Source organism: Vulpes lagopus, chromosome 12 (assembly GCF_018345385.1).
Source record: "Vulpes lagopus strain Blue_001 chromosome 12, ASM1834538v1, whole genome shotgun sequence".
NCBI classification, from domain to species: Eukaryota; Metazoa; Chordata; class Mammalia; order Carnivora; family Canidae; genus Vulpes; species Vulpes lagopus.
Genome location: NC_054835.1, coordinates 42,530,520 through 42,549,669, shown reverse-complemented (window position 1 = coordinate 42,549,669; position 19,150 = coordinate 42,530,520). Strand labels below are relative to the sequence as shown.

Below are 19,150 nucleotides of genomic sequence, written 5' to 3'. Positions count from 1 at the left end.
AAGGGGGGTGGCTTCTAGAAGTGAGGTAAAAGGGAAAGAGCAAAGGAGGAATGGAAAAGACCAAATCCGAGGTCCTAGAAGCCAAGAATTGAGGCTGAGGTTGAGTGGGCATGAGATCTGCGCTGGGAGGTAGGACCTTCCCCCTGCCTCCAGGGAGTCAGATCAGGGTTGTGAACTTATATAGCCTTCTTTTCTCTTCCTCCTCTGTTTGTGCTAACAGAGGGTCCCTGCCTGCTGATCATATTCAGATGTTGGTGCACATCTAAATCTATGTGAAGACATGTCCCCTAGGATGAACATTCCAAAAGCCAGAGAGGGAAATTGGGTGGACCTTCTCTTAATCAACAGAAAGATTTCTGTGGGAGCTGGGAATTTCAGTGTGTGAAAGAGAACAGATTGAGTAGAGAAACAGAGCAGGTGAGAGCAGGGATAAGAGAACAACTGCAAGGCAAAGGGTGACAGGAAAGCCAGACTATTAATCCATTTCTTCCACCTTCCCCTAAAAGATGCAGTCAGCTTTGGGGGCCCTCCTAGCCTTGCTGAGAGATTTGATGGCACCATGCAGCGATGCTGGCAGCCATAAGGTTAACCCTCAAGCCAGCTACCCTGGGGATGATGTGAGGGGGTAGGACTCTGAGAGAAAGCAGTGCCCTGGCACCACTGTGGACACCAGCCCTACTACTGGGATCCTCCACAGAGCCCCCGCCGGGAGCTGCCAGGCTAGTCTCCCTGTCCTAAGTAGTTCCAGACGCTGGGCTCCTACAGCCTATTCTGGATTCCCATCCCCCCGCCCGGAGCAGTTGAATCCATCCATTGGCGCTGACAAGTCAAACGCCAGGTACAGAGTCTCCACTGCTCCTTGGCCTCCTAGGTTGGCACGAAGGGCCACCTGTGCTCTCTGGACATAGACTTGGCCGGGTCTCGCTGAGAATGCCTTAACTGAGGGGTGGGGAGGCGGGGCTGGGATGAGGGTGAGGACCTCCTTTCCCTGGCAGCAGGAGGAAAACTGAGACAACACCCATCACGGGTCAGAAACAGGGAGTTCAGTCGTCAGAACTCAGAGACGCGAGGCAAGGGGTCCCCAGCCCTGAGTGTGGGAGTGGAGAACAGGCCAGATGCCCCCTCTTACTCCTTCCAATCGCTGCCTCTTCCGGGGACCCCCTCCGCCCTCCCTCGGGCCCCAGCCCCCACCCCCAAATTCTGCATCCTCTGCGGATTGGTGGCCGGCCTGCCAGGGGCGGGGCCCGAGGGCCCTGACGTCACCGGCCGAGGGGGGCGGGCGGCTAAGGGAGGGGGTGACGGGCCCCGGCTCAGCACCTCGGAGAGCTCCCTCCCCGGCCTTGTTTTGCTCTGGAATCGTCGCCGGGGGAGGGTGCCGGGGGGCCGGGCAGCGGGAGCAGCGGCAGGGGGATGGCCGTGCAGGGATCCAGGGGCCCCGGCGGGCACAGGGCCCAGCCGTGATCCGGCGGGGAGGGGGCCGGGGCGCCAGGCGGGGTGGGGGGCAGCTGGTGGCGGCAGCAGTGGCCGCACATCTGGATGGAAGCGAGCTTTGTCCAGACCACCATGGCTCTGGGGCTGTCCTCCAAGAAAGCTTCTTCCCGCAATGTGGCCGTGGAGCGTAGGAACCTGATCACCGTGTGCAGGTGGGCGCCGCTGGCGGGGGGGTGGTCAGGGAGAGGCGTCGGGCCGGGCTGCGGAAATATGGACTGAGCGTGCCGGCCGGAGGATGCACGGCAGCCGCGGAGGAAAGGGAGGAAGCAGAGTTAAGAGGAGCGCATCGGCTGTCCCTCAGGCCCAGACCAGGAGGGGCTTTGGAGGTCTGGTCCCTACCCTTCTAGGCCAAGTAAGGCCTATGCCCAGCCCGGGGCCTGGGGGGTGAGGGGTGTTTAATTGGCACTGCAGCTTCCTGTGAACACCAGGAAGTGACATTGTGCGAGGGGGAGGGGGTGGGATGGCTGGCTCCCTTGCTGGGGGCGGGGGCGGGGTGGGCAGCAAAGAACTGACGGGTGGCGGGTGGCCGCGTGATGGCCCTCCAAGCATACCCTCACTGTCAGCCTGGCCTCTCCGGGGTGGGGCTTTCCTGAGAAAATTTCCTATGCTCAAGTCAGGGAGCAGAGATGGTGCCCTCCTCCATCTCTGGGCAGCTGCAGCCTGTGGCAGGGTCAAGTTGGGGTGTGGGCAAAGCCCCTGAATGCACCCGGGCAAGGTGAGGGGCACTGTGCCTGCATGGGAAGGACTGGGTCTGCCTGCAGAAGCCTAGGTCTCCTGGGTTCAAGGGAGGAGATGGGGAGGGCAGGGCCACTGGTCCCTGAGGGTGGGGCTGTCGCAGTATTGGGAAGATTCATCTGCTTTGGGGGGCCCAGGAAGGGAACCTTCCCACCTCAGCCCCGCAGTGACTCACCCTCCCTGCTTGAGCCAGGGGCGGCCAGCTGCTGAGCCACTGTCCCTCAGCTTCACCTGCCCCCTTCTCTCCCTCTAGGACCCCCTGCTAGCTGCCTTCTCCATCTGCAACTCCCCCAACCCCAAGCCACCTCTGAGGGCAAGGTGCTCCAGGTGCAGGGCTCAGCTGCCCTGCTTTGCCACCCCTACCTGCCCACACACAGGCCTCGGCCCTGCTCCTTCCCCCAGGAATCAGCACTTACCTGATACCCTGGCTCCTGCCTCCCACAGCTCCTTCCAGGTTCCTGAGCACACACCCAACCATACAGCATCTGTCTCACACCATTATATCCTAGTCCCTGGCACAGAGCTATTCACATCAGACCTCTGTAAAAATGCCTGGGATGTTATAGAAGGAATGAGTGTAGCATTGGCCCATCTGGCCCAAAGTACAGACCAATGCCTCCACCCTCACCCCTCAAACCCTGCCAGTGTGGTATAAAACAAAGGTTTCTGCCTTTGGGGCCAGAGCATCCTAGGCTCAAGCTCTTACTTCATCAGTTATTAGCTGTGCAACCATGGGGAATTCTCCTAACCACTCCGGGCCTTGGGTGCCTCATCATTCCCACTGTAGATGTAACAGCCACGCCAAGGAATAGCGATGGCATAATTCATGGAGGAGCCTAGCCCAGTGCCTGGCACACAGAACTAGCCCTGTCCTGATGATACCTTTCCTGTCCCTAAGAAGAAGGTGCTTCTTTCTCTTGCCTGCCTTCCCCTGTGTATGGGGAACGAGGGGAGCTCCCTTTGGCCTAGGCTGGAGAAGCAGAGGTTCTGGTGGATTGGAAGTAGGTGTAGAGCCGGGGTGTGAGGGATAGAGTTTTAGGGGGGATTGGGAGCATGACAAAGGCAGAAACCCCTCAGGCCTCTGCCACCTCATCACCATCATGTGGTTCGCCTCCAGCTCCCAGAACAGTTCCCTTTAGCAGGCCAAGGGCTCCCCTGGGCCCTGGCCTCCCTGTCTCCATGGTAACCTGCAGCAGCCACTGCACCTCCTAACAGGGAGCACACCATGGGGCTCCCGGGGGCGATGGCCAGTTCAGCAGCACCCCTGAGGATAGATGGCAGATGGCTGCCATGCTGAAACCAGCCCCAGGCCCCCACTGAGGGCTGACCCAGATGACCAGGAAATATCAAGGAGGGTGGTGTGTGCTGCATAATTAGGCTCAGCTAATGCCCCAAACCGGACTCCTCCTGGCAGGGCCAACCTTCCCATTAACGGCCCAGTTCCTTGCCACCCCTGCCCAATCTCCTCTACACACGCCCTTTCTCCTAGTCCTTCCTGGAGTCTGGGGCAGGTACTATTATTCCTGTTTGGACCTCAGAGAGATTAAATAACTTGGCCAAGACCACAAGGGTATCACAAGGAAACAGGATTTGAGTCCACCAGGCTGCCTCCCCCTACTACAACCCCAAAACAGACCTGGCTCTGATTTCAGGCCAGACCAGCTCTAAGCCCAAAGAGAAGGGAGGGATGTCCGTTGGCTCAGTTCTGCCATTGGCCTGAGAGCCTCAGAGGCCAGTGCTTAAGGGCTGGAGCCTGCAGAGTGGAAGGCAGAGGAGGCAGGGGCTGCTCCCAGGCCTTGGTAATTGTGACAGCCAGCAGGAAGCCACAAGATGTAGCAGAAAGAGCAAGGGCTTTAGAATCAGACATACGTACTTGACTCCTCACAAACTGTGTGACTCTGACCAGGTCAGTCAACCTCTTGAACCCTAGGTTAACCTTATCTGTAAAATGGGGGTGATAAGAGGACCTACTTCCCAGAGCTGTTGTAAGGATGGATGAGTAATACATGCAAACTACAGTGCTTGGCACATTACAGGGCTTGATAAGCTTAGGCGGGGAAGGACAGTTCCAAGCAGCCCTCATATCCCTGGATACCCCACTCCTGCCCTGCCACCCACAAAAGGGCAATAATGGGATGTTGGGAGCTAAGTCCTCATTTCTGCCCTACCCCACTGCAGGGACAGCAGGTGGAGATTGCAGAGGTAGGGACTGCAGAGGTAGCTGAGGCCCCAAGCAGGATGCAGAGAGGGATGAGGGCTGCTGAGCTCCAGTTCTCAGCCCCATTGGCTTCCCTTGGTTCCCTTCCTCTCTGAGAAGCCAGGTGTCTGGGCCCCAAAGATCCCTTCCAGAGATATGCTGCAAATGCCCCCTCCCACCCAGAGCGTGTGTCAGACCCACACCCTGCGCGCGCGCGCGCACACACACACACACACACACACCACCCCAGCCCCGCTCTGCACTGCCTGGTTCTGGGCAGCTGGTGTGTGGGCGATCAAGCTAGGAAGGAAAGGGGGGAAGGGGGGCATCCGGGTGCTAAGAGCCCACCTGGCCACCCCTGCATGCCCACGCTCCATGTGCTCAGCTTCAACTCACATGCCCTGGCACAGGTGACCCCCCCAGAAGGGACTGAAGTTTGTTCTAGCAGTAGCAGAAGACAGCTCAGGGCAGGGGCACAAACCCACTTTCTAATTTCTAGGTGACCCCCAATCCACACACATCAAAAATGTAACTCCAAAGCATGGGCAAGGAAGGGGCTCTGGGACAGCACCCCCACCCCAACTCTAGGTGCCTCATCTTCCTACCTATTGTCCTGTCTCCTCGCATGCCTTATTCCTGAAGCTTCCTCTCTCTGGCCATCACCTCTTGTCACCTATTTGTCAATCAGTATCACTCGCATGTCACAGTATCTCTGCGGTCACTGCATACCTCCCCTGTCTCTTATCTTCTTTTCCTTTGCCTCCCCACCACGCCCATGCTCTTCATGAACTCTTCTCTGCCCTTCGATCCCTCTCTTTGCTTAACACCCCTCCTCTACCACCATTACCCTCATCTCACTGGACATCCAACTGCCCCCTTTCCCCACCCCTACCAGGTTCTCTGTGAAAACGCTGCTGGAGAAATACACAGCGGAGCCCATCGATGACTCATCCGAGGAGTTTGTGAATTTTGCAGCCATCTTAGAGCAGATCCTCAGCCACCGTTTCAAAGGTAGGTCTGGCTCCTTGTCCCTCATTGTCCAGCCCTCCCAACTCCCAGCCTTTAGCTTCCAGCTACCCACGCTGATCTACCTCATGGCCTTCTGTACCCCATCATTGACCCTGGCCCCCCATATGGCTGGGCCATGCACACAGCTGGGAAAAGGGGAGGGAATGTTCTGGCCACATACAGTGGGTGCCCACAAGCCCCACCAGCAGGTGTGCAGTTCCATGCCAGTGTGTCCCTGGTGTACATGCATATGTGTGTACACGTTTAAGGATAGGAACTGTGGGGCAGCCCTGGTGGCTTAGTGGTTTAGCCCTGCCTTCAGCCCTGGGTGTGATCCTGGAGACCCGGGATCTAGTCCCATGTTGGGCTCCCTGTGTGGAGCCTGCTTCTCCCTCTGCCTGTGTCTCTGCCTCTCTCTCTATCTCTCCCATGAATAAATAAAATCTTAAGAAAAAAAAAAAAAGGTAGGAACTGTGGGTGGGCGTGGCTGCTTATACTTATGCATGTGTGTACATACCCCATTACACGGACCGTCTGCAAACTCCCTGGTTTTGCTGAGCCCCCTCCCTGCCCTGGCTCAGCCTGTGCCCCAGCAGGTCCGGTGAGCTGGTTCAGCTCAGACGGGCAGCGGGGCTTCTGGGACTATATCCGGCTGGCCTGCAGCAAAGTGCCCAACAACTGTGTGAGCAGCATTGAGAACATGGAGAACATCAGCACCGCCCGAGCCAAGGTGAGGGGCCTGGGTGGACAGGGCCAGGGTAGCTGTTGGTTGCAGGGAGCTGGGGTGGGGTGGGTGGGTGGGTGGGTGTGTAGTCTGCTCCTTGTTCTTCAAGTCTGCCTACCAGCACCAGGTAGAAGAGCAACCACCCAGTGGTGTACAAGTAGAGTGTCTTTCCAGGGCCGGGCATGGATCCGGGTGGCACTGATGGAGAAGCGAATGTCGGAATACATCACCACAGCTCTGCGGGACACCCGGACCACCAGGTCAGGCCCTCTTAGTCAGCTCAGACCACAGGCCCAGTGTGCACTTCCCTGCCTAAACATGTTTGAGCCTTAAATTCCTGGAGCAACCTCTGGTACCTGGACTACAACTCCCAGCATGCACTGCTAGCTCCCTTCCCCCCCTCCTCTGGCCGCTGAGCTTTTGGTCCCAGGACACACCTTTAGCACCACCACCATTTCTTCCAAGTCAAATTCATTCTTTCCCATCACTCCACAGTACTGATGTCATGCACAGCTCTAACCTTAGACACACCTCCGAACAAGCCTCAACTATGGTATCATTTTACCTCTTGGCATCGTTCCATGACCTATAACACAGAGTCCTACCTACTCCCCAAACAGTGACAAGAAGTCTGTACTTGCCACCCATGGATTAGAGTCCCAGTGTGCAGAGCTTCAGTCCCCGCACTGTGGGTTTGCAGAGACTGGGTCTCAGGTGCAGGTTCACAGGCAGGATGTGTTTGAAACTGAGTACAGTCCGGGGCATGTGTCTCCCCTGCTCCCCATACCCCCGTCCCGAACTCCGTGGTCACGTACAACCTGATTGTCCCATTCTATCTCTAGTCTGTCCTCACATTTCAGAGTTCACATCAACATATTTTTGAGCACCTACTATATGCCAGGCACTAATGATTAGAACTTGTTTCCTGACTTTACGGACCGGGATGACCTCATACTCGGTGGGAAAGGGGTAGTTCAGAGGATGGAGGAGAGTATTCTTGGGGAACACACGATCTAATACATGGGAGACACAGTGGGCACCACTCTGAGGGAAAGACAAGATCTACACCTGCGGGGCGAGCAGGAGAGAGGTACCTCCCTCTCTGGGACAGGTTTGTAGGAAGCCAACGCGCGAAATCCCGAGGGGTGGGGCCTCCCTGGGAGGATGCTGCACCATCAGCTCCTCGAGCGGGACCCCCCTCTCACTCCCTCATCCCCCGCAGGCGTTTCTACGACTCAGGAGCCATCATGCTTCGGGAGGAAGCCACCGTCCTCACCGGGATGCTGATCGGACTGAGCGCCATAGACTTCAGGTTGGGACTGGGTGGCGGCGGCCGCGGCGGGAGTTTAGCCAAGAACGTCCACACTCCCATCCGCTCGTACCCGCCCCAACCCTGCGGTTCTCCCCCGGCCCCCACTGCAGCTTCTGCCTAAAGGGCGAAGTGCTGGACGGGAAGACCCCCGTGGTCATCGATTACACACCCTACCTAAAGTTCACCCAGAGGTGAGCAGCGCGGTGTGGCCGGGGGGGGGGGGGGGGGGGGGCGGCCCCGGGAGGCGCGCGGGCGGGGCGGGCCGTGCCCACTACTCGTTCCCCCAAGCTACGACTACCTGACGGACGAGGAGGAGCGGCACAGCGCCGAGAGCAGTACGAGCGAGGACAACTCGCCCGAGCACCCGTACCTGCCGCTCGTCACCGACGAGGACAGCTGGTACAGCAAATGGCACAAGATGGAACAGAAGTTCCGCATCGTCTACGCGCAGAAGGTGCGTGATGCGCGGCGGGGGAGCGGGACCCGGGGAGCGGGCGGGCGGCCGCTGGGACCCCATGGTCCGGCCGCCCGGGCTGAGCCGGCGCCCCGCAGGGCTACCTGGAGGAGCTGGTGCGCCTGCGCGAGTCGCAGCTGAAGGACCTGGAGGCGGAGAACCGGCGGCTGCAGCTGCAGCTGGAGGAGGCGGCGGCGCAGAACCAGCGCGAGAAGCGGGAGCTGGAAGGCGTGATCCTGGAGCTGCAGGAGCAGCTGTGAGCGCCGCCGCCGCCGCCCTGCCCCCGTCCCGGCCTCCCCGACCACATCGCCCCCACTGACTCTAACATCACCTTTCTCGATAACAGCAGCCAGCGCAACCAACCGCCAGCATCCAACCACTAATCCCTTCACCTCCACCCCGAGACCCCCTCCCTCCCCAGGGAACTAAGTTACCCTCAACATAAGATCCAGGGACACCCGCCCCAGGCAAAACCGGCTCCCCACTTTATCAACTAGCATGGCTACAGAACGTTACTGCTGCGACCCCATTACTCCTAAGGACCTCAAATATTACTCAGCAACGTTCGACATGATCGCTTTATTCCCTCTCTGATCTATAACCACTGACCATCATCCCACAGTGACCCCTAACCCCACTAATCATCTCTCTGATAGCTCTCTCCCTAAACCTCTTAATCATCCTGTGACCTCCCAGCATGATCCCCCAAGATACTCCATTACCCTTCAGGATTCCCATTCTATTCTCTACCTACTCTATCACTGACTTGCTCCCACAACATCCCATTTATTCCCTCCAACCCCCAACGTGAGCACACTCTGACCCTCAGTACCCTCCACTGACTCCCAGGATCTGCCCTACTGGTTCTCAACATTCTGTCCCCATTTCTTCAGATTTCATTCATAACCCCGGCCCCCACCCCTTGCTGAGCCCCCCCTTCCCCACTTCTGTTCCCTCTTCTAGTCAGGCCTGACCCCTCCTCCCCATCCCAGGACAGGTCTGATCCCCGGTGACCACGTTCCCCTGGCCCAGGGTTCCAAAGACCTCACCACGCCCCTGGTCAACCAATGGCCATCCCTGGGAACGCTGAATGGGGCAGAGGGTGCCAACAATCCCAAGCTCTACCGGAGGTAAGCCTCGGCCTGGCTCAGCTTGGGCCTGAGTGCTGGCCCTTACTGGGGAAGAGGGGCACTGGCAGGGGGCGTGGGAGGGGGTGGGCTCTAGGCCTCTGCCCACACACTAGCCCTCTGCTCTGCCACAGACACAGTTTCATGAGCACGGAGCCGCTGTCAGCTGAAGCCAGTCTGAGCTCAGACTCCCAGCGCCTGGGAGAGGGCAAACGGGACGAGGAGCCCTGGGGCCCCATCGGTGAGCTCCCCATTCCACACCTAACGTTCATCCAAGAAGGGCTGAAGCCAAGCCTTGGGGCCTGCGGTCAGACTATGGCCAATTCCTTCCTTCATTCAGCCTTTCCAGAGAGCTTAGCACAGCACTTAAGAGCTTGGTTTGGGGTGCTCAGCAGACCCCAGTGCAAACCCCAGCTGCACCTCCTCTGGTTGTGTGAGCTTGGTCAATCAGTTCACCTTGCTGAGCCCTTCTTGTCTGCAAAATGGGGATGCTGATTCTAGTGTGGCATATGGTGGGGGTTCAATGGCTTTTTGCCATCATGATATCCTCAAGGGGCTCACACATTCTCGGGGAATTCTCTGCCTAACTGATTTGCTCTTGTCTCATGCATTCTGTGAACCGCTTGCCTGACCCTTGTTTCCCCCTTTTCTTTGGCTGCCAGGAAGCTCAGAGCCAAATTAGTGGCTCCCTTCAAGCGAATGTCCAGGACTTCAACGCATGCATTTTGTGTTGCCCTCCCCTGGCTTCACCTTGGTTCCCTACCCTAGTTTTCCTGGTGCCTGGACTTCCGCCTTTTCTTTCTAAACACCACACTGTACTGGATGACTTTAGATCTTCTTTGAGACAAGGCAGGCTATGGACGTGGAACCCCACCACACTGTGTTTGTGATTGTCTGTGTGTCTGTCTCCCCCCCAGACTGTGAGCTCCGTGAGGGCAGGGACTGTGTCTCGTCCGTTCTCTGTATCCCCAGTGCTTGGAACGGAACAAGTGCTCACCGTGTGTTTAATAAACAGACAGAGAGGATGAACCTCAGGGGGAGACAGAGACATAAACTGACGATTACAATACAGTGTCCCCGGCACTGTGCATGGCATGGGCAGATGCTTATCGGGGTTTAATTGAAAATGGCAAATGCTCCAGAAATGAGGAAAACTTTCCAGGGGTGAGGGGGCTACCCCTCCACTACCTTCGCCTGCAAACCCCCCCGCCCCAGCTCACACGCAGCCAGACCGGTTGGCTCGGCCTCACCCGCCCTCTCTCCCCAGGGAAGGACCCCACGCCCTCCATGCTGGGCCTCTGCGGCTCCCTGGCCTCCATCCCCAGCTGCAAGTCCCTGGCGAGCTTCAAATCCAACGAGTGCCTGGTGAGCGACAGTCCTGAGGGCAGCCCGGCACTGAGTCCCAGCTGAGGAGCGGCGTGGGCAGCGCCAGCCCCACCTGCCAGGGGCGCAGACACCTGCTGCCTTTCCTCAGAGTTCCCCAATCCAGGCCACTTTTCCAGAGAACGCTGCCCATCCAGCCACGGGTCTCTTGCGAAAGGCACCCTTTGCTTCTTGCCCATTTTAACTTTCTGCCCAAGGGAGCAGGAGCTGCAAAGGGAAGCCAGTTGGGCCAGGACGCAGGGGTACCACAGCCACAGGGAGCCCTTGGGAAAGCTTGTCCCATTCTTCTGGTGGCCCTGGCACCTGGCTGGCTTCCTGTGGGACTCATCTTCGCTCATCCCCACCACCCTCCTCAGGAGCTGGTGGTCCAGCCTCAGCGCCCCAAACCCCTGCCTCTCCAGTCTGCCCTGTATATTCCCTGGAGTCCTCCCCCCTCAGCCCCCGGGGCAGGGGCTCTGATGGGAACAGGCAAATAAAAACCAGAAGACTGAGGGCAACTTTGTCTGTAGGGGGGGCCGGGACTGGGCACTGTCCTCAGGTGGCACAACTCAATAGAGCCAGTGCTGGACCCAGGAGCACGGAGGTGCTGGCAGACAGAATGGGTGTGTGCCCACAGGAGCAGACCAGTCAGAATGATCCCAGAAGTGGGTGGCTTTGGTATGAAGTGACTGTCCAGGGCAGGACCAAGACATGTAAATGCCCCACTTAACCAGATACTCTTAATTTGCTTAGCGCCAGCAGAGAAGACCCTGAACATCTTGGGGGCAGGATGGAGGAGGAGACAAGCCCTAGAAGGGCCCTGAGCAATTTAGCTTTGAAGATAATCCATCATCCTGAGCAATTCAGCTTTGGCCCAAAGTTGAGACCCAAAGAAGCAACCTCTATCAAAGTATGCCCTTGGGGCTAGATCTCACCACCCCCCACCCTGGCCCTAACACTACTTGTTGCCCCTTTAACTCTGGGTCCTCACCCTGACCAGGCACTAAGCTGGGGGGGGGGTCCTCTATATGGGTACCACCTGGGTAGTCAAAGCCAACATCAAGGTCCCTTCCAGGCCTCCTTTGTGCAAATCACTCACCAAGTCCCACTTGCCTCCCCGCCCCCAAAACACCCTGCAGTCACAGGCACTGGAGAGAAGTTCATCATCTTTAGATTCCAGGAATTAACAGGAATGGGTACAGACTACACCAGGCCCAGGGTTTTGTGGCTCCTGGGAGCAGACCCAGCTACAGCAAACACACAGGAAAACAGTGGGAAGGGAGGGGTCAGGTAGATTTGGTCTTCAACTTGGGGTGGGGGTGGGGGTGGAATAGTGATTATCCTTGGGGCTTGGGAATGTGAAATGGCAGGAAGAAAGCTGTTTTGGGGGGGTCTGAGCAGGCCTAGAGGGGTAGCCCCCTACCCCTGGGGCTCAGAGTTGAGGGGGAAGGGAAATGAGGCCCCTTCCCTCAGTGCTGAGGACAAGGCACTTGGCTCAGTCTCCATCCGCCCACCACCCGTCCCAATCCATGGAAAAGATGGAGTCCTTGTCCCATCTCCTTCTAAGGGCCCAGAGGCTGTTCTCTGTTGAGCCGCTGGAAGAAGCTTTTGCCGAACTCATACGTGCTGATCATGATGGCACAGGAAGGGGCGGCCTTGATGATCCTTGGGAGAAAGCCTGCAATGAGAAGGGGCAGGAGGGTCAGAAGTCAGGGCCCCAGGGGAAGCCCCAATCCTTCCTGAACTTGGGGACACACGCACTCACACACGTGCGCACACACACACAGGTTTACCTGCAAAGAGCCCCCTGGTGCCTGACTCAGCCCTGATCCTCCGCAGCAGCAGCCAGGTGGAGTCGGCTCGTGGGGGCGTCACTGCAAATATGAGGCATGGCCCAGTAAGACCCCACTTGGGCCCCCACCCACCCCCCACCCAGCCCCATACTAGCCAGAACCTTACCTCTCACAGCCTCCACCGCTCCCAGCGCGACCTGGCGTTGAGTCTTCACCACGTCGAAGGGTAGAGTCAGGATGGCCGCCACCTGGTGCAGTGGGGAGAGAGCTTGTCTCCATTCCCCAAACCCCATACCCTGCATCCAGCCAAGCTCTGCCAACCTTAGCTAGGGCTTCCCTGGGGAGGGCGAGCATGCTGCTTGACAGGCAGCTGATGTGCTGCTACTCCAGCACTCTTCTCTTGAGTACCTCTAACAACCCTCAGGCCTCCCAAGGACACAGCTACCAGCCCTACTCCCTGATCAACTCACCGTCCCTGAGATGCCGCCAGCCACAAAGCTCATGCCCACGGATGTCTGGTCTTTTGGCCTGAGCCCACTCAACCAGCTTTTCACCAGCTCATAGTTGAACCAGTACAGGGCTTGGGGGAACGCAGAGGTACACTCATTAGAGTTGAGGGGGCAAGGGGGTGGCCCCAAACCTCCCATTTTCCACTACCACACAATGTGACAACCCCTCCCTCCTGGTAATGAGGACTGCCTGCTGTGTGCCAGTTTCTGTAACGTGCCCTCTACAGGAATCTTCTCCTGATAAACCTGGGTGACTACCCTGCCTGCTGGGCCCATTTCACATGATAGTCAAGGCCAAGAAAGGTAACTTTAAAGTCAATAATAGTAAAATCGGGACTTAACCATAGACCTTATGTGTCATCCAGAGGCTCCCCTACCCCACCCGCTGCACCTGATTCCTACCTGAAAAGGGCACATCCCGAAGGGCAGTGGGGCCCCAGCCCAGCCATAGCGAGCGCCAGCCACCCTGAGCCACAGCTGCTCGGACACAGGCGCCCAGCTCCTGGTAGGACACATGCTGGGCCTGCAGCTTTGTCCGCACCAGCTCCAAGGGGCTGATCACAGTCACGGTGCCCACTAGGAGGAATAGCGGGCAGGGTCAGCTCACAGGTCCCATCGGCAGCTTTCCCAGGATCCAGGGGCCCAAGAGATCCCTCTACCCGCCAGCTGCCAGATATCAGAACTGGAAGCCAGGACTAGGCTCAAGCACGGCTGGGAGTCAGAGAGATCCAGGGCCCAGGGCTATGCTCACAGCGGGCTAGGGCACCAGCCACCATGGGTGCGTAGAGGTCAGAAGTCAGGGCTCGACCACAAAGAAAGGTCTTAAGTTGGTCATATGCAGTGAAGTAGATAGCAGTGGCCGGCACAGTCATCACCCTGAAAGTGTGAACAGATGTCAGCGGAGACTCCCAAAGGCTCTCAACCTCCCAGGCCTCCCCTGCCCCGGCCAGCCCATAGGAGAATAAAGGGTCAGAGCATCTCAGCAGGGAAAAGCAATACGCAGGACCCAGATACTCACAAGGTGGCTGGGAGGCCACTCCACAGGGTCCTGGTGCCCTCGTGCCTCACGATCTTCACAAAAGCGTCCTGGCCACGTGGACACCAGCCCAAGGGAGGGAAGAGGAACATGATTAAGCTCTGTGATGGGGCTAACCCAGACTTGGCCCTAACCTGATGCTCTCATCTCTGCCCACAGCCCTGGGTCCCGCTGAGAGGCAGGAGCCCCTTGGCACACATGCAATCTCTCATTTACCTCCAAGCAGACTCCTTCTCACCCTTCAAAACTTCACAGACAGAAGCACTGCCTCAGAGAAGCCCTTCCCAAACCGACTGGACCACCCCTACTTCCTCTGCACCACCCGTTCTTTCCCAGGTCTGCCGTCTGACCAATGTGAATCCCTCAGGAACGCCTAGAGACCCAGCTGAAGGCACAGCTGCTCCTCACCATGGTGCCAGTGAAGCGGGTAGGGTCCTGAAACCAGGTGGCACAGCGGGCACCATTTGGACACAAGTACAGGGGTTCCAGAACACCATTGCAGTATAGGAGGCACTTCCCTGTGGATTGGAGAGAGGAGGGCACTGGGGAAGGGGAGGGGGCATTAGGACAAAAGTGCCCTGGAACCCTGCAGGAAGGTGTTGAGCCCCATCCCTAGGGGCTGGCAGAGGCAGTGATCCCTGGGTGGACGTTCTTGCTCACGAATTCGACCTGAAAGTGTGTTCTAGGGCTGTGGAGCCCTCAGGTCCCCTGGGGAGACTAGGACCCTCCCTTCCCCGGACCATGACAAGCCCCCTATGACTAGGAGAACTCACATTTGGCGTAGGGGAGGCTCCAGAGTCTGGAGGGAGGCATCAGCTCTAAAACACAAGGCAGTCCCTTAAGTCAGAAGAGCCACCTACCTGTCCCAGGGACCCCATCTCTGGAAGATCCATTTTGCCCATGCACCTCCCATGTTGGCTTCAGGGTCAGGCACTCACCACTGGCCATCGAGGGGCGCTGAGACTGCAGGCGTACTTTCACCACGTCCAGGGGTGTCACTGGAGGAGGAGGGCAGGTCTGAAGGCTCCTTTCAGGACCCCATCCCCGAGCCCTCCTCCAGGGTCAAGTCTAATCTCGGGTCTTCCCCAGCCCCCAGCTACCCGTCTCACACCTCCCCAGATCTTACTGAAGAGGGAGGTGACCACAGCCCCAGCTCCTGAGGCCACCATTTGTTGGAGGGGGCTAATAGCCCCAGGGTCCTGGTCAGCCATCTTGCAGCTTCAATTCTGAAAAACAAATAGTCAATTGGACCCCAATTCACAACAGAAATCAGTGGGAGGGGAAGAACCCAGGTGAGGGCACTTTGGGATCTGAACCAGCCCATCACCCCAATTCACTCACTAAATATGAATTCGAGCGATCCTCACAATTCACTTTTTTCTTTTTAAGATTTTACTTATTCATTCATGAGAGACACGGAGAGAGAAGCAGAGACACAGGCAGAAGGAGAAGCAGGCTCCATGCAGGGAGCCGGATGCGGGATTCGATCCCAAGACTCCGGGATCATGACCTGAGCCAAAGGCAGATGCTCAACCACTGAGCCACCCAGGCGTCCCACAATCACCGTTGAAAGCTGTTACTGTCATCTCTACTTTACCAATGAACAGAGACTCAGCGGGGATGACCTGAACAAGGTCACTCCGGGAGTAGCTAGGGAGAAAGCTGGAGTAGTTACTCATGCTTAGGAAGCAGTAATGGCTCACTGCCATTCCCTCATCTGAGCAACACGGAATCCCTGCGTCCCCCTCATGGGGGCAGGCGCCCAGTTTGGCCTCGGAACCCAAAGATCAGGACGCCTGAACCTGCCCCCCTCTCCCCTCACTCGCAAGGCGGGCCCCGTGTGCTCTGAGTCACGGGGCATGGAAGGTGGGGCCGAGCAATGCCGGAAACGTGTAAACAAATCTGATGGCAGGACGGTCGGCTCGGGCTGGAGGCTGGTGCCCGGCCCTCCCCCGCACGCACCCTCCTCCCGAGGCCGGAAGGGCCAGTCCCCCAGGTCTGGATGGAAAGGACAAGCTCTCCGCGCTCTCTCCCCAAGGCAGAGGCCGGGGCTTCGGCCGAGACGGTCGGGAGTTGGTTTGGGAAGACACACTCTCTCCCGGGCCCTGAGCAGGGGTCGCCCGGCGGGACCGCCCAGGTCGGCCGGGCGGCTCGCGACTCCCGGCCCCCAGTCCAGCCGGGGTTCAGGTTCCCCGGGACCCCCGGAGGCCCACGTCCGCCCCCACCCCCGGCCCAGGTCCACCCACCTGGCTCTAGGCCGGTGCTCGCGCTGCGCGGCGCCCGGGGCCCAGCGGGCCCATGGCCGCTCGGCGGCCGCTGTACGGTCCGCGCGCGCTCGCCCAGCACCAAGGCCGCCTCTGCAGGCACCCGGGCTCGCCCCGCCCCCAGACCGCGCCGCGAGGCCCCGCCCTCCGCCGGCCGACCAGCCGCACACCCGGAGGGCCGCCGGCCCCGCCCACTCGCTGCCTCTCGCGGACCCGCGCCGCGCCCGCGTACCCGCGCAGCTGGTGTCCCGTGGGTGGGGGCCCGGGGCCAGCGCCCCGAGGGCTTGGGTGCCCCTGTCGTGCGTGGCCTGCTGTAGTATCGCACTTAGTAGCGCTTTCTCACAAACTCCATCCTACCAGGACCCCGGCCGAGCGTTGCCCCGGGAGTCCCCGCGCTCCCCCTAACTTCCCAGACCCACGTGGGTAGCGCGTTCTCCCGCTCTTCCTCAGGGTCCTCCTGTGCGGGGAGGCGGGGGCCTGAATCAGTTCTTCCAAGGCCACGGGGCGGTCAGATAGTGACGCCTGACACCCGCCGGCTTCCTGCTGAGGTTTTACGACTTAATGACGACCTGCCGAGCGGGAATTACCACTGTCTCCATTTTACGGATAATCGACTGCGGTCCCGCTCTGCAACCACGTGGCAAACCGCTGGTACCGCGGGCGTGCGGGCGGTGGGGTTAGACGAACTGTGACTCGGGCCAGGCAGGCTGGACGGGGGAGGAGGTTGTCCCCGGAGCCAGGAAAGCGGGGTCAGCCGGACTCGATTGAGGCTTAGTCCCACCACCGTGTGACCTTGGGCAAGGTACACCGCCCCTCTGGGCCTCGGGTTCCTCCTCCGCACTGAGAGGGGATTGAGGAGGGAAGAAGGGGAATGACATTTTTGCTTGCGTTGGTTACTCTCTCAGCGTTACTTCTACGCCCCCAAACTTTAGGAGTATCTTATCATCGGGCTCCTTTTCACAGGAGATGAAACTGAGGCTGGAAGTTAAGTACCTGGAATTGGAACCGCCCAGGTACTTCACTCTGCATCAACCTGCCTCCCGGGGTGACAGGTGGGCTTAAATCCTGCGCTGACGTCTCTGATCCCGCTTCTCGGGAGACATCTCTTCCCCCACTGCAAGCTCTGCACCTGAGACCCCACCACTTGCCTCGCCTTTAACACTTTGGCGCGGTCGTCATTATTTGTCCGAACACAGAAAAGCGAACGCGGGGTGCGAACCTGCGCCTTTAAGAGGGGCCGACCGTGACTTGGACGTCACCAGCTTCTCGGGCTCCAGCCGCCCAGCCATTCGGCGCCCGGGAGGCTAGCACGTGGATTCCGAGGGGCCAACCATCAGCTTTCCCTGAAACCGGTTGTGCGGCTCCGGGAGGCTCGCAAGCCCTAGTTCAGCGGCGGGAGAGTGCGAACTGTAACGCGGGGGGTTAGTGGCCGCTGGGAAAGCGCAGGGGGGAGGCGCCCCTTGCATCCCTTCCCCAGCCAGTGGAGGTCTGAAATGACGAAAAATCCTTTTATAAACTGTATGTTCAGGCGAGAACCCAGCTTCTATTACGGTTTTTCACAGCCTCAAAGTTACGGTTTACCCGAACAGGTTCATAATCCACAGCCAAGAGATGACTCTCCCCATTTTACCGAGGAGGAAACTGAGGGCCTCGCGAACGATGACTCCCCGCGTGTCATGGAACCAAGATCTCTCCCGTGCAACCTGCGTTTTACGAATGAGAAAATGGAGGCCGAAGAGGTCAGATGGCACCAAGGTCACTCGAATGAAAGAGCCAGGATTCAAACCCCCAACTGCCTGAGTCCCACCACCCCCTACCCCCAACCCATTCTCAACTTGTGTTCTCTGCTCCCTGCGGTGACCTGCTCACCTCTGAAGGTTTTATGTGCTCTGGCCTCAGGCCTCGAGAACCCCAAGAAATATAGCCTGTGGGGCTTGTCTCAAGATCAGAGCCCTTGGGAGGCAGGGACCTGGCTCCAATGGATCCCGGCTGTTTCCTGCGGGAGCCGCGCCACCTCTAGCAAATATCTTAATGCCTGTAAGCCCGAGTTCCACCACTTTATGAAATGAGCTGATGGGGAAAATAATGCACCCACTTCACAGGCAATATGTGCGGATTTAATGAGCTAATAGCTGTAAAGTGTTTAGACCCTTGTCTATCATGTGGCAAACACTCGGTGACTATTATTATTATTGTCATCATCTTTATTATTGATTCACCGCCACCGCCACCACCACCTTGGAAAGTTATGGAAAAGGCCTTTAGAGCAACCGGATTCTGGTCCTACCTCTGACTCCAAATGCAGGCACAGATAAGTAATAATTCCTTACACCCCTTCCCGCCCAGAACCAAAATCATACAGCTGCAAATAAGTGGTCGGAAACAAAACCTGGTGACTTCTGAGCCTCAGTTTCCCCCACAGTAGAATAAGGGGCTTACATTCCATTTCTGGTGTTCTTCTTGCAATAAGGATGTCTTTGAGATTTGTCACTGCACCTGTTTCCTTATCTGAAAATAAGGACGATGTCACTCATCCCGCCTGACTTGCAGACTCCTAGCTAAACACACATCTGTGAAAGCCATGTGAAGAGTCATCAAATGGTTCTGTGGCCCCTGTCAGGACCTCAGAGGTGATCAACTCACAGTCCCTGCCTTCCACCACAGGAAAATGCTTTGAGGCATCATTGGTGTGACCAAAGCCCAGTCCCATGGCAGCAGTCTGGGCAGGTGGGAGAGGTTATCTGTGAGCTACGAGGCACCCCTGGAGCTGGTGGACACATCTCCCAAGGTTAGTCCTGGCAATTGCAGAGGGGAGCAGGAGCCTTGAGATACCGATGAAGCTCTGGAGCCCTGGCTAGACTTACCTGCTCAGAGGAACAAGCTCAGAGACATGTGGAGAAAGTGGCACTTAGCCATGGTTCACACTGACTGCAAGCACTCAGTGGTCCTTCCAGAGACACCATGTGGCCCCATGTGGCCCTCACTAGCCTCCTCATCAGATGGAAAAGCAGAAACTCCTTTCAATTGTAAAAGAGGAGCGAACGATACCAGTCCCAGGAGCTGTGGGGACTGATGGACAAGTCCTTGCCTGGCGCCGGGGGAAGAACATAAATAGAAGGTAGTTTATTGTGAGACTGA

General features: G+C 58.1%; 2 protein-coding genes across 14 annotated transcripts; one reads left to right on the top strand and one right to left on the bottom strand.

Annotated features, from left to right (window-relative positions):
- Positions 1–1,384: 1,384 nt before the first annotated feature.
- On the top strand, positions 1,385–10,922 carry RUNDC3A (RUN domain containing 3A). 5 transcript variants are annotated; one of them, XM_041726274.1, is made up of 11 exons: positions 1,385–1,643; positions 5,319–5,434; positions 6,028–6,161; positions 6,330–6,415; positions 7,378–7,467; positions 7,578–7,658; positions 7,756–7,921; positions 8,020–8,177; positions 8,914–9,051; positions 9,183–9,289; positions 10,316–10,922. In XM_041726274.1, the coding sequence occupies exons 1-11, from the start codon at positions 1,537–1,539 to the stop codon at positions 10,456–10,458; spliced, it is 1,326 nt and encodes a 441-aa protein (XP_041582208.1). In that variant the 5' UTR covers positions 1,385–1,536; the 3' UTR covers positions 10,459–10,922. The 5 variants fall into 5 exon arrangements, with proteins under 5 accessions (XP_041582208.1, XP_041582207.1, XP_041582206.1 ...); XM_041726273.1 differs by having other exon boundaries at positions 6,025–6,161; XM_041726272.1 differs by having other exon boundaries at positions 1,387–1,643; positions 6,013–6,161.
- A 637-nt stretch (positions 10,923–11,559) lies between these two features.
- SLC25A39 (solute carrier family 25 member 39) lies at positions 11,560–17,129 on the bottom strand. Of its 9 annotated transcripts, none has more exons than XM_041726280.1 (12): positions 17,006–17,129; positions 14,860–14,974; positions 14,687–14,746; positions 14,522–14,566; positions 14,157–14,290; positions 13,731–13,798; positions 13,464–13,588; positions 13,115–13,288; positions 12,674–12,783; positions 12,370–12,451; positions 12,204–12,284; positions 11,560–12,088 (listed from the first exon to the last, which is right to left on the bottom strand). In XM_041726280.1, exons 2-12 carry the CDS (start codon positions 14,957–14,959, stop codon positions 11,973–11,975), a joined length of 1,095 nt encoding a protein of 364 aa, XP_041582214.1. In that variant the 5' UTR covers positions 14,960–14,974; positions 17,006–17,129; the 3' UTR covers positions 11,560–11,972. The 9 variants fall into 9 exon arrangements, with proteins under 9 accessions (XP_041582214.1, XP_041582217.1, XP_041582211.1 ...); XM_041726283.1 differs by having other exon boundaries at positions 14,875–14,974; positions 17,006–17,126; XM_041726277.1 differs by lacking the exon at positions 17,006–17,129 and adding an exon at positions 15,995–16,150.
- Between the last annotated feature and the right edge of the window lie 2,021 nt (positions 17,130–19,150).

Excerpts from the sequence above, each read along its gene's own strand:
- RUNDC3A (XM_041726272.1), top strand. The coding sequence starts at position 1,537 with ATGGAAGCGAGCTTTGTCCAGACCACCATGGCTCTGGGGCTGTCCTCC. Across the intron at positions 7,922-8,019 it reads GCATCGTCTACGCGCAGAAG|GGCTACCTGGAGGAGCTGGT; the intron begins GTGCGTGATGCG and ends GGCGCCCCGCAG. Across the intron at positions 9,290-10,315 it reads GGAGCCCTGGGGCCCCATCG|GGAAGGACCCCACGCCCTCC; the intron begins GTGAGCTCCCCA and ends CTCTCTCCCCAG.
- SLC25A39 (XM_041726280.1), bottom strand. The coding sequence starts at position 14,959 with ATGGCTGACCAGGACCCTGGGGCTATTAGCCCCCTCCAACAAATGGTG. Across the intron at positions 14,567-14,686 it reads GCGCCCCTCGATGGCCAGTG|AGCTGATGCCTCCCTCCAGA; the intron begins GTGAGTGCCTGA and ends CTTGTGTTTTAG. Across the intron at positions 12,784-13,114 it reads TCGGGATGTGCCCTTTTCAG|CCCTGTACTGGTTCAACTAT; the intron begins GTAGGAATCAGG and ends CGTTCCCCCAAG.